The 13,590-nt window shown below is 40.6% G+C and overlaps 1 protein-coding gene across 1 annotated transcript in view; it reads right to left on the minus strand.

Annotated features, from left to right (window-relative positions):
* The window catches only part of LOC115480909 (transcription factor HIVEP3-like), a 95,086-nt gene that overhangs the window by 44,485 nt on the left and 37,011 nt on the right, over window positions 1-13,590 (minus strand). Inside the window, 1 exon segment of the mRNA XM_030219899.1 lies at window positions 2,409-2,584. Coding sequence (XP_030075759.1) covers window positions 2,409-2,584 — 176 coding nt within the window.

Below are 13,590 nucleotides of genomic sequence, written 5' to 3' on the forward strand. Positions count from 1 at the left end.
TGATCCCCGATTCCCTCCGGTGGTCATCTGGTCAGTTCGGACACTTTTTTGGGACGGACCTGAAAAAAGGGGACCAAATAAAGTGGACCAAATTCTCGCCAGGGACGCCCTTCTTTTTTCCTTTATCGGCCGAGGTCGCCCATCTCTTAAGCATGCCCTGGCACGCTCCTGTCCCGCCTTCGCTACCCTTCTGACACACCCCCTTGGCCGGCTCTGCGATGGACTGCAGTTGAGGCCGTCCAAAATCGGTTTTCGATTATGCCGATTTCGCTGGCCTTGAGAGATGGCCGGCCATCTCCCGATTTTGTGTCGGAAGATGGCCGGCCTTCTCTTTCGAAAATAAGCTGGATAGGTTCAGAGGACACATGGCTATGGAAAGAGGCTTTTGCAGCAAATTAAAATTCTGAAAACCTGGGAATTTTTTAGCACACCTTCAAAACAGAGCTTCTGCTATCTTGCAGCTATCATTCTAAAAAGACAGCTATAAAGGGTCACGAATGCTTCCAGGTTTTTTGGATATAAGTGATTAATCCTTTCTATGATGTCATGAGGAAATCACTTTGACCTCTGTTGGGTTACCTACACGACCAAGATGGGCAGGATTGAATACAAGTGTTATTTTTTTGAAACTGTACTGACAGAAGTACAACAAATTCCACAGAATGTAGAAGATACTCTTTTCAGAGCCTAGTTACAGTTTGGTTTAGAAGGTCACTTCCTGCTGGTATGCGTTGCCTCTCCAAGGAACGTGTGTTTTGACCAATCGGTTTTATCCAGCAACCTGGGCTTCCAAGCTCAGTTGGAACCAAGGCTGGGATCCAGCACCACGAGCCTCCATGTATAATTAAACAGGGATTGGTTTTCCTTACTGTACATCCTTTTCCATTTTATTCTAGTCCAATAATTATTGTGATAGTCCTCCGTAGGAGGTCATACAGCAGGGTTCTCTCTGGAAACCTACAGTTATGGGTTCTAAATCCAGATACTAGGTGTCATCATTGTGCAATGACTGGCACTTTTCTCCTACCAGAGGCTACTGCCTCTGCAACAATTCCCAACTCTGACCCACCCAGAAAGCGAACCTAAGTCCCTCTGCATGGTGCTGCACATCACTGCCACTAAGCCCCATCCCTGCGCTTTTGGAGTGTCAAGTTTGCTCACCATGTTTATTTCTATGGCCTGTATAAGGCACGTTCCCAGACGTTAATGAATTTGACTGTGCATGTTTTAATAATAATTATAAGGGCAGGGAGGATAACATTTACAGATAACCTTTTAGGTAGGCAGAGTAGCATTATAGGAAGACTAAAAAGGAGAATAACCGGTAATCTATTGCTTATCACCTTCTGGGAAATCCATTTATTTTACAACCATAATAAAGGAGAAATAGCATGGTTATGAAGATTTGCTTTTTTTGAGGGGAGGAACAGAGCAAGGAGATTCTCACCCTCGCTGTTAACATTTTTACTGGCACCTCAAAATGCCTACATCTGCACCTTCCTTTCATAGTGAAAAATAATGGTGCTAATTCCATCAAAGAAGTAGAAAAGTGAAAATGATCACTGATAAAAAAAAAAGGAGATATGTTTCTCAAGCATAAGTTAACGCTGGCACCTAGAGGTTAAGCAAAATTCTTTAAGTGAATGCCCAAGACTCTGGGAGCAGCCATATTCAATGTATTACAGACTGGTTTATGCAATGTGGGTTTATGTCATTTATTGATAACACGCCTAGTGATTGGCTTTAAATATAGGTTCAAACAGTCGAGCAAGTGTATAACCACTTGCCTTTTATATTTTTTAAAATACTGCACCCTACTGATAGGGTAAACTGAACTGCACAATGCAGTTAATACATCTGTATTTTTGATACGGCCTAGCTCTCACCTGTATTGACAATTCAAAAATAAAAACTTAGAATGAACTTTTATTTATGTTTGCAAATTAACTTTTACCATGCAATACTCCGATACACAGTGTTAAGGACAGATGGTAAATGTATCAGCAAGGCCTTGTTTGCACTTCATGTACTAAGAAGGGCTACACTTCCCCTTGATTTCTTTCAGCTTTAAATGCCTTTCACAGACAATCTGCCTAGGTGACTCATATTCAAGGCTGGAGAAGTCTCCTTTGATAATGACTTCCTTCGTATTGCTCTTCTGTCAGCAGAGGCCATCAAAATGGTGGCCACCATCTTCCCTCCCTCTCCTGGTAATGGAGTGTCATCACCTCTGTGATGCACTTGAGCCCTGATGGACAGAAGACTCAAACTAGAGTCTATGCAATGCACAACTATGGCCCTAGAACTGAGAGGTTAGCTCGTTGCCATCCCACCACCCCACCATACACTGAATCTTGTCAGAAGGTCAACATGCTGTGAGAGGTGGTGTGAATCCATTGGCATCTTACCTTTGGTTTTAAACGCAAAGTTACAGTACTTGCAGACAAATGGCCTGACGTCTGTATGTGTGCGAATGTGTTTCTTCAGCATACTTGGTTTCTTGCAGCGGATCCCACATTCCTCACAGACATACTTCCCTCGTCCACGGCCTCGTACATACACATACTCTTCGTTTGATTTGTACCTATGAGCAACAGGGTTCATTAAAGAGAAGATTTCCACCTCACAGCATATCACAGCTTTCCTCAACGGTGTCCACAGCCTACTGACACTGGAGATGTATGAGCAGAGATGGGGCCTGTCAATGGGTATTTAAGTGATTTCTGTCTGTCTTTCCCTGCAAAGCCTTTCCCCCTTCTGGTTCTTCCAAGAGCCATCCAGGGTTGCCATTTACCCCAGATCAACCAAACAGACTGCCCCAGTCCTGGATTTACTCTTTCAGTTCCTTGCACGCAAGTGAGAGTAGATCAGTATTCACTACGAAAATACATTTTCATGCATGCCACAGAAAAAAAAAAGGCTAGGACTGGATCAGCATGCTTGGTTGACCCAGAGTGAAACAGCAACCCTGGAGCTATCATTGCACAACCTTCGATATCTTCGGCCAATGTATATGGCAAGTACTGTAGCTGAGAATAAACCAACCCTGCAGTTCTGTGACCAGGATACAGGATACAACTCACTGAAGAATTACATTCAATACTGTTTTTTTTTTTTTTGGTCAGTGACCAGGTGCTGCAAAAAGACACAGTTCAGTTCTCCCTTGTCACTGATGGGTAGCGAATGCAACACTTCCATTCTTGGCCAGTCCAAGTTAGAGGAGATATGTAAGCTGTGAATCTCACTCAAAGGCACAGAAGGCTAAGGACTGGACTAGAAGTACTTTATTTTTATTGCCTTTCTAAGAACTGCCTTTAATCTTATCCATGTCTGGCTTCCAGCTCCTGCAGAGCAGCTATTTAAAGTATCAATGCTAGATGACTGCAGAGGAGTAATTGACTATGTGGGTGTCTAATGAAGAAAAAAAAATTCACCTATGCAGGAAAGGCGCAGGAATATGAAAAAAAAAAATTACTTTCTAGATGCTTTTCAATTCACAAAATTGTTGCTTTCCTGTAGTAGAACCTGTGGTGCTTTAGCAGTCTCTTATCAGGAGGCTCTCACCAATTCTGTTTCTATGTGCTGACATATTCTTTGCATGAAATAATGGTAGGGGGTTCTTTGCTATAAAGTATATGGAGGCAGACTTCAGGATCTCACTATATGTACATTGGAAGAAAGGCAAGAGAAAGGAGATATGATAGACACATTTATAAGCCTCTCAACCAAAAGAAAGCTCTAGAATGAAGGACACCGAATGAAAATGAAAGGGAATAGATTCAGGAGAACCCTAAAGAAATATTTTTCTATGGAAAGGGTGGAGATGAGGACTGTATCTGAATTCAAGAAAGCATGGGACAAACACAGAGGATCTCTAAGGGAGAGAAAGGATTGCAGATTTTGGGGGAGGGGTTAGTTTTGGAGTCGGGACAGTTCCATACCGTGGTTTATAAATCTTTCTTTATTAATGAAGTGCCATTTAAATTATGGTATAATGTAATGTAAGCAAAACAGGATCACAGCAAGTACATGTGCATCAGCCCCTTTCCATTTTATCATATATGCAACACTGTAATTAGTTGGCTTTCAGTGGGATCTAGCCACTGAAGGATGGACGCCTAGATCTCACAGAGCAAAAATGGCACTCCACAGAACAGCCACATTTGGCCAGCTAGAAAAACCAACTGGATAAACTGAACAGCCAAAAAATGCAAGGCCTGGAAGTATTCAATTTTGCAATGAGACCTAGTTACTAATAACTAGAGTTAACAGAAAAGTAACCCGTCTTAACGATATCCCACATTGATAACTTGTCCACGTTAATAACTTCCCCCTTTAATTAAAGAAAAAAGGTCTCTAGAAATTGAAACCACTGCTATGTGTATTAAAAATGAGCCAGGTATAGGACAAGCAAGCCATTGTGACATCACTGACGAGGTTGGCTCTTAGGCATTGGTGGAATGAGGCATTATGACATCACAGTATCAGAAGTGAGTCAAATACATGGCAATCAAACCATGTGACATCACTGATGAGGTTGGCTCTTAGGCATTGGTGGAATGAGGCATTATGACATCACAATATCAGCTCTGAATACCAGAGACAAACTTCATACTGAGGAGGGAAGTTATTAATGTGAGCTACCGTTAAGACAGGTTATTTTACCACAGGTCATTCTATTTAGCACAGGGTCCCATTTTATTCAATGAGACCCTGTGCTAAAATAGCATGACTTGTGATAAAATAATTTGTATTTATTTATTTTGACATTTATATTCCACATTTTCCCAATGTTTAGGTTCAATGTGGCTTACAGATACAAATAGTTAGAGAAATACATACTGTATAGTGCAGTTCACTGCAATTAAGCATAATGTATTTTATAATAATCTTACGTCAAAACAGAAAAACATGAATTGTTTCACAATGTTATAGAGAATGGTTAAATTTCAGTTTAGTTTTGAGAAAGATAAACAGAAATATTAAAAGATCATATAAGATTGGATTAGAATTCATTTTTTTTGTTGTAAGAACTTTTTTTTTTTAAAGGTTTTTAGCGATTTCCAGAAGCTTGTATAATCTGGGATACATTTGATGTTTTTTGGTAATGAATTCCACCACTTAGTAGATTAATAAGAAAAGTCAGCTGAAAGGACCAATTTGTATATCATATTCTTACAGTCGGGATAATGAAGAAGTAGGAAATCCATGGATGGTAGCCCATGTTGATAACTCCCCCCCACCCCTCCGCCTTAGGGGCCCTTTTTCTAAGCCGCGTAAGCGTCTACATGTGCCCAATGTGCGCCAAAATAGAGTTACTGAACAGCTACTGCGTGGCTCTTGTGGTAATTTCATTTTTGCTGTGTGTCCAATACGATAGGCCGAAAAATAATTTTTGTTTTCTGCCGCACGTATCGGACGCGCGCCGAGTGGCATTTGGCGAACGTAGGTCATTACCGCCAAGTTACCGCGCGAGACTTTACCGCTAGGTCAATGGCTTGCGGTAAGGGCTCAGACCCAAAATGGACACATGGCAATTTTCATTTTGCTGTATGTCAATTTTCGGCAAAAATTTGAAAAAGGCCTTTTTTACAGGTGCGCTGAAAAATGATTCTGCGCGTGCCCAAAACCCGTGCCTACACTACCGCTGGCCGTTTTTCAGCGCCCAAAACCCATGCCTACACTACTGCAGGCCATGTTTCAGCGTATCTTAGTAAAAGGACCCCTTAACTTGCTAGGGATGCTTTTATGTCTTTGCTAACTAGTTCAATAATTAGATTTTTTTGAAGGAGGACAGATGAGCCAGGAGGGTTTTACTTCCATTGAAAACAATTACAACTTGCTCCATGTCTTCCACTTTTCATTACTTTAAAGGCACATCTCCCTCTGATTTTTTTTCTTCTTCTCGATTTACATAATTTTTTTTTTTTCCCATGGGCATCCCCACTTCTTGGAAATTCTGGAAAAGCCTATTTAAGGAAATTCTTCTCCAAAGAATTCTGTATGATAGCTTACTTTACTCAGAAATGGGTGTATAAGCTTAAACTTAAGTTCTTCTAAATGTAATCTCTTTTTATATTATAAATGTAAATGGAACTTTTTTTTACCTCAACAATGTCCTTCCTTGCACTCCTTTGTACTTCCAGCTCAATCAGAACTAAGGCTGGTATTCTGGTGCCATGAGCCACCATTCACAACTATCTGGGGATTTATTCATTCCCCCACTTTAAGTAGAGGAGTGTGGTAGCCGTGTTAGTCCACTCTTAAGGTTATCAATAGAAATCAAACAAAATAAAACATAGAAAAGAAAATAAGATGATACCTTTTTTATTGGACATAACTTAATACATTTCTTGATTAGCTTTCGAAGGTTGCCCTTCTTCCTCAGATCGGAAATAAGCAAATGTGCTAGCTGACAGTGTATATAAGTGAAAACATTCAAGCATTACTATGACAGTAAAATAGATACCATTGGAGATTCTACATGGAATGTTGCTACTATTGGAGATTCTACATGGAATGTTGCTATTCCACTAGCAACATTCCATGTAGAAGGCTGCGCAGGCTTCTGTTTCTGTGAGTCTGACGTCCTGCACAGAAGCAGAAGCCTGCGCGGCCACGTTGGTGATCTGCAAGGGCCGACTTCTACATGGAATGTTGCTAGTGGAATAGCAACATTCCATGTAGAATCTATAGAAATCAAACAAAATAAAACATGGAAAAGAAAATAAGATGATACCTTTTTTATTGGCCATAACTTAATACATTTCTTGATTAGCTTTCGAAGGTCGCCCTTCTTCGTCAGATCGGAAATAAGCAAATGTGCTAGCTGACAGTATATATAAGTGAAAACATTCAAGCATTACTATGACAGTCTGACAGGGTGGGAGGAGGGGGGTGGGTAGGAAGTATGCATGGGGACATCAAAGTATATCATTGATATTCTAACAGGATGGGTGTGGATAGGTGAGGGGTGGGGTGATCAACAGTGTCAGACTGTCATAGTAATGCTTGAATGTTTTCACTTATATACACTGTCAGCTAGCACATTTGCTTATTTCCGATCTGAGGAAGAAGGGCAACCTTCGAAAGCTAATCAAGAAATGTATTAAGTTATGTCCAATAAAAAAGGTATCATCTTATTTTCTTTTCCATGTTTTATTTTGTTTGATTTCTATAGATTCTACATGGAATGTTGCTATTCCACTAGCAACATTCCATGTAGAAGTCGGCCCTTGTAGATCACCAATGTGGCCGCGCAGGCTTCGTGCAGGACGTCAGACTCACAGAAACAGAAGCCTGCGCAGCCTTCTACATGGAATGTTGCTAGTGGAATAGCAACATTCCATGTAGAATCTCCAATAGTAGCAACATTCCATGTAGAATCTCCAATGGTATCTATTTTACTGTCATAGTAATGCTTGAATGTTTTCACTTATATACACTGTCAGCTAGCACATTTGCTTATTTCCGATCTGAGGAAGAAGGGCAACCTTCGAAAGCTAATCAAGAAATGTATTAAGTTATGTCCAATAAAAAAGGTATCATCTTATTTTCTTTTCCATGTTTTATTTTGTTTGATTTCTATAGATTCTACATGGAATGTTGCTATTCCACTAGCAACATTCCATGTAGAAGTCGGCCCTTGTAGATCACCAATGTGGCCGCGCAGGCTTCTGCTTCTGTGAGTCTGACGTCCTGCACGTACGTGCAGGACGTCAGACTCACAGAAACAGAAGCCTGCGCAGCTTTCTACATGGAATGTTGCTAGTGGAATAGCAACATTCCATGTAGAATCTCCAATAGTAGCAACATTCCATGTAGAATCTCCAATGGTATCTATTTTACTGTCTTAGTAATGCTTGAATGTTTTCACTTATATACACTGTCAGCTAGCACATTTGCTTATTTCCGATCTGAGGAAGAAGGGCAACCTTCGAAAGCTAATCAAGAAATGTATTAAGTTATGTCCAATAAAAAAGGTATCATCTTATTTTCTTTTCCATGTTTTATTTTGTTTGATTTCTATTCATTCCCCCCACAAAATAAATAAATAAATAAATAAATAAATAAATGCATTCCTACTTCAGTCACTACAGTGAAGGTCCTAGATGAGGGGCTACGCACCAGAATTCCTTCCAGAACTCTGAGATCATGGGCTCTGAATCAGTCACTAGATGTCACCCTTAAGTAATGAGCCTAATTCTCTTTTTCCCATCTTACGCCCCAGGGTCTGGGAAAGTTACCACCACATCATCCTTCAGCTGACCCAGCTAATGAGAAATCTGACTTTGGAAATGGACTGGGACCCTTCTGCATGACTCACCAGGCTGGTCCAATATCTTCAAGTTTTGAAGCATGCTTATTTATATACAATAATCACTGCATCAGAGAATGTCGTCCACAAGTAAAGGAAAATAAAAAGTGGGCTTTAGAAATTAAAATGAAAGCATAACTTGCATAGATATAAGGTGTAGTAAGTTTTGGTGTGCTTACATTTCTAGATAACTAATCATAGTCAATGTATAGATTAAATTCATGCCAGGGTAAGAGCCTTATTTCAATTCTTTCATGTGCGACACGAGCTGCCATGATCTGTAGATGTATAACCTTTAAGTTCATTAAATCTTCAGTCTACCGGACCTCCTAACCATCCCTCCCTCTCTCAGCACTCTGCCTTTAATTATCTTGGCCCCTAACCACGGAATGAACTCCCTTCTCTATGTCAGGAACCAACCGATAGTCGCTGCCTTCAAGAAATCACTCAAAACTTAACCTCTTCTCTGAATCTCCCCCCCACCCACTGCATAATCTCTCTGTTTTACTCTTTTCTCACCGCTCTATGTATACCGCTTGTATGCTTAACTGCAGGCCATTTTAATTCTGTAAACCGCTTAAATGCCTATGTGCAGGCCTCAACAGTATATCAAGTGTAATAAAAATAAATACACGTCTCTAAATATTAATATATTCTGCTGCTATGTCCTTGTTTAGAACTATTCAAGATACAAAATCTGTCTCCAATACCGGCTGTATTGACCTTAGAAAGTAGAAAAAAATTGAAAGAAAAGAGACATTAAAATACAATCTTTCTTAAGACAAGAAGCTTGGAGAGCGTATCATTGAAATCCTCTAGTGTATCTGTGGGTACTCGCATTAATGCAAGCTCAGCTTTACCTTCCAGCAACTAAGTATTTTTCATATGATTTGCATAAGAGAAACAAATCAATGTAAGAAAGCAGGTTCATATTTCTGGCAAGGGAGTTTCATTGTACTACATCATTTACGATAAGCAGAGGCACCGTCACCTTTCCTTTCTTATGTGCATGCTGATCTCAGCAATTTTCCACCTCCTAGTGCACAAATAATAATCCTGTGGCCAAGCTCCTTACATCTCTGGCAGAGATTAATATGGAACAGTGAAAAAAGAGGCAAGGCTTTAAGAATGAAACTGAATGCTGGCATAACGAGAAAGCCATTCTCCTACAAAGTCTGTGCTTTCTCAAATCTCCTCGATAACACAATTGTGATAAGCCGTAAGCAGTACACACAGACCTTAAACTAAGTTCCTAATGTTGCATAACAGATAAAGGTACTTTTTTTCGGAATATTTAATGTATATAAGCAAATTTAATAGCATTAGTCAAAGTAGTACCAAGGTTTTTGTACTTGGAGATCATTCCAGACTGGTCCACTTCTGGTTGAGTGGAAGTCTAATGGCTAGAGCAGCAGGCTGAGAACCACAGAGGCCCGGTTCAAATCCCACTGCTGCTCCTTGTGTTCCTAAGCAAAATATTTAACCCCCACCCCAACTGCCTCAGGTGCAAACTTGGGGGCCGTTCTGCTAACATACTAAAATCTGGGCTTAATGCATTGTAAAACAGGATTTTACTGTGCGCTAAGCCCATATTTAAACACAGCATTTAAAATTATTTTTATTTATAACTGCACTGTGTGTGTTAATGCAATAATTAGCATGCTGTACCTGAAGGACATTAACACGGGACCACATACCGCCTCCTAGCTGGCTAAAGCTTCCACGCCCACTCTCTACTCATGCCAAACCCCCTCAGAGAAATAAATATTGTGAAGTTTAAAGCACAGTAACAGGCAAACTACCGCAGAACTATGGAAGAAAGTTGGATGTTTGACCATGGAAAACCAAAGACTGGAGGGATTGATTCTTAAAACAATTGTTTATTAATGAAAAAAGACTCGACACAATCGTTGTGTTTCGGCCGTTAGGCCTGCATCAGGAACCTCAGTCAACGGAGAACAGTTGATGCGAACGTTTAGAAGCACGTGGTATGGTGATCAACGGCCGAAACACAACGTTTGTGTCGAGTCTTTTTTCATCAAGAAGCAACTGCTTTAAGAATCAATCCCTCCAGTCTTTGGTTTTCCGTGGTCAAACATCCCACTTTCTTCCATACCTGTATTCTCTCGTGGGGCGTTCGAGTTCTCCGCTTGTGGCGGATTATCTGGACAAACTACCGCACAACCCCATAACATATTTATGCAGTAGCCTGTTACTACGTATTAACTGCATCTTACATACATCTCAGAGAACATCTGAGAAAATAGGTGGTGGGGGAAATGCAGGGGGCGGGGGGGAAGGAGGAGAGGGAGAAGAGAGACAGGTAGGGAAGATGGGAGAAAGGTATTGGAAAAGCAACAGATTTAACCGTAGTGATCTGATGTGTAATCTTAGGTAGAATTAAAAGCTTGCTGAAAAAGCCATGTTTTTATAACAGATCTGAAGTTTTTAAATGATAATTCAGCATGGGCATTTAGGGGGAGGGAGTTCAAAAAGAAAGAGGCTGTGAAGCAAAAAGCGTGATGTCTGGTAGCTTCAAGCTGAGCAAATTTGGGGCCAGGAAGAACCAGACAATGATTATTTATGGAACGATGAAGACAGGTAGTAGAGTACGGAATAAATGTGGGAGTCTAGTCCTATGGTCCCTTGAAAGGAAGCATCAATAATTTAAAAATTATTTACTGCTCAATAGGGAGCCAATGATGATTTTGAGGTAGTGGGGAAACACGATCAAATGTCTAAGTATGGCAAAGTAGTCTAAAAGCTGTATTATGAATGGATTGTTTCAAAATTAGCTCAGGAACAACCTAAATATGTGATATTGCAGTAATCTAACCTGGTGATTAATAGTGAATGAAATGTGTTGTGGTCAAAATATTGTCGCACTGCACGCAGCTGCCGGAGGACAAAAAAGCCATAGGTTAGCTATCTGTGGAGTAAATGTGCGTTGCGAATCAAGAATAATTCCTAGATAACAGAAGGAATCTACAGGTGAAATGGGAGTCCCAAAAAAGTTTAGAGTAGTGGTTGGGGTGGGGACAACTCCAGTAAACCAGCAGGTCAATGCATTGAGCTTCAATCAGAAAAAAAAGGTGAGAGCTAAACCCCCAAATCCCTGCCCTTCTCGTTCCACCAGAAACGTCTTAGCTTGACTTGCCTGGTTCTTCCACTACCATCACATACACTACTGCTTTCATTTAACATTTATTTAAAACATTTCTAACCTGCCTAGTACCTAGGTGAAGTACAATAACACACACACAAAATAGAGCACAAAACAAAACGTTAGGCAGATACTGAAATGCCCCCACCCGCATACATCAAAACACTCTCAGTGACCATAAAAGGCCTGGGTGAAAAGATAAGTCTTCAGCTGATTCTTAAATGGAAAACGGAATTTAAATTTCTTGGAAACTAGTTTCCAACTAGAAAACTGTTTACCACTACATATGATATAATACTATTGTTTACATTTTATAAGTAGCTTTATGGTCTTTCAAGATTATAGGTGGTCTATCAAGTCTAGGAATAACAATCATAAAATATATTTAAACAGAAACAGAAGATACGTTGGCAGATAAGGACCATTAGGCACACATTGGTGCTCTTACGTGCTAAGTTTTAGGTTTAACATGCTATAATGAGGGATTTTAACGCATGGTTAGCCCAAAACTAATGCTGCAGCAAGAAGGGGCATTCACTACTTTTTATTGCAGGTCATGTGTAAACATTCAGATCATGAAGTATCTGGAAGCATTTATCGCCATCAATTTAGAAGGTGGTAAGTGATCCTGCTTTAACTCTGCATTAGCACACGGTATGTGTAATACACTGGCTGGCTAATGCTTTTATACCCGCTCTCCGCCCATGTGACGCCCCAATCGGAAGATTCAGTAATGCGCAGTTTAGCATGCGGAAACAAAGCAAACTACTGCAAAACCTCTTAATGCGGTCATGCAATAGCCTGTTTCAGCGACTTAACCGCATATTAACTTCCGGATTCTATATAAGGTGCGGCGAGTTGCATGCGTTAAATTGGACACATTCCCAATTGACACGTGTACCTTAATTAATTGGCAATAACTGGAATTAATGTGCGCTTTTTTTTATTAGGCATAGTCTAGAAAGAGGCACGTGCAAATTCTAACGTGCGTAGCTGAAAAGGTGGCATGGCCATGGAAGGAGTGGGGGCATTACTCAAATTTACGCATGTGGTAATAGAATTCAGGGGAACATGGCCACATTTAGCCAAAGGTTTAACATGCTCGTCTCGGCAAATCACACAAACCCACCCTTTTGCACCCTTTTGTTGACTTTTGAAATGAAACAAGACCATTTCATTGCATTTTTTATTCTATTTCAAAGCAAGTGTACATCACTACTTATACTAATGTTTCCTGGATTCTGTTATTTTTTTTTTCTTTTGTTTCCACCAGGAGGCTGTGCATGCACCCATCACCCCTTTTTCTATGAAGAAGTATCTTCTGATGTTGCTTCCAAGTTTATCTGCCCTACTTCTCCCCACCCACTTCCCCTGGAGCTACATACCATGACCTTGCGTTTTCAGAGCATCCAATCCTGAGAAAAAGATTTGCTTCTTTTGAATGACCTGTGAGCAATTTAATGCCTATCACATCTCCTGTCTTTCCTGATTCTGTCCTCTAGGATAGTATTCCATAAGCTACGCATGAAAGTTGGGAAACACGCCCATGCACCTTCCATGCTCCAGTGGGTAAAAAAAGTGGGAGAGCGACCAAGGATACCAGAAACTGGAAGATGTTCGTTAATAAACAACTTTATTAATGATTTGAAGACTCGACACAACGTCGTGTTTCGGCCGTCAGGCCTGCATCAGGAGTCCTACCTACTGTTTGCACACAGAGAAGTACCTCAGGAGTCTACAGGATTCTCTCCATTTGAGCTGCTTTATGACCGGAGGGTGAGAGAGCCCCTTGACCTCAACCAACTCCTTTTTCACTTTCTGAACTTGCTGAAGGCAAAGAAGACTTTTATGAGTGCACTGACAATCCAGTAGGTAGGACTCCTGATGCAGGCCTGACGGCCGAAACATGACATTGTGTCGAGTCTTCAAATCATTAATAAAGTTGTTTATTAACGAACATCTTCCAGTTTCTGGTATCCTTGGTCGCTCTCCCACTTTTTTTACCCACTTGTTTTTTCGTGGGACGTTTGAGTTCTCCGTGTTTCAGCGGATTTCTTCTCACATTTACCCTTCCATGCTCCACCCATGTGTAGACAAATCATCTACAGGA

Source organism: Microcaecilia unicolor, chromosome 11 (genome assembly GCF_901765095.1).
Source record: "Microcaecilia unicolor chromosome 11, aMicUni1.1, whole genome shotgun sequence".
Classification (NCBI taxonomy): domain Eukaryota; kingdom Metazoa; phylum Chordata; class Amphibia; order Gymnophiona; family Siphonopidae; genus Microcaecilia; species Microcaecilia unicolor.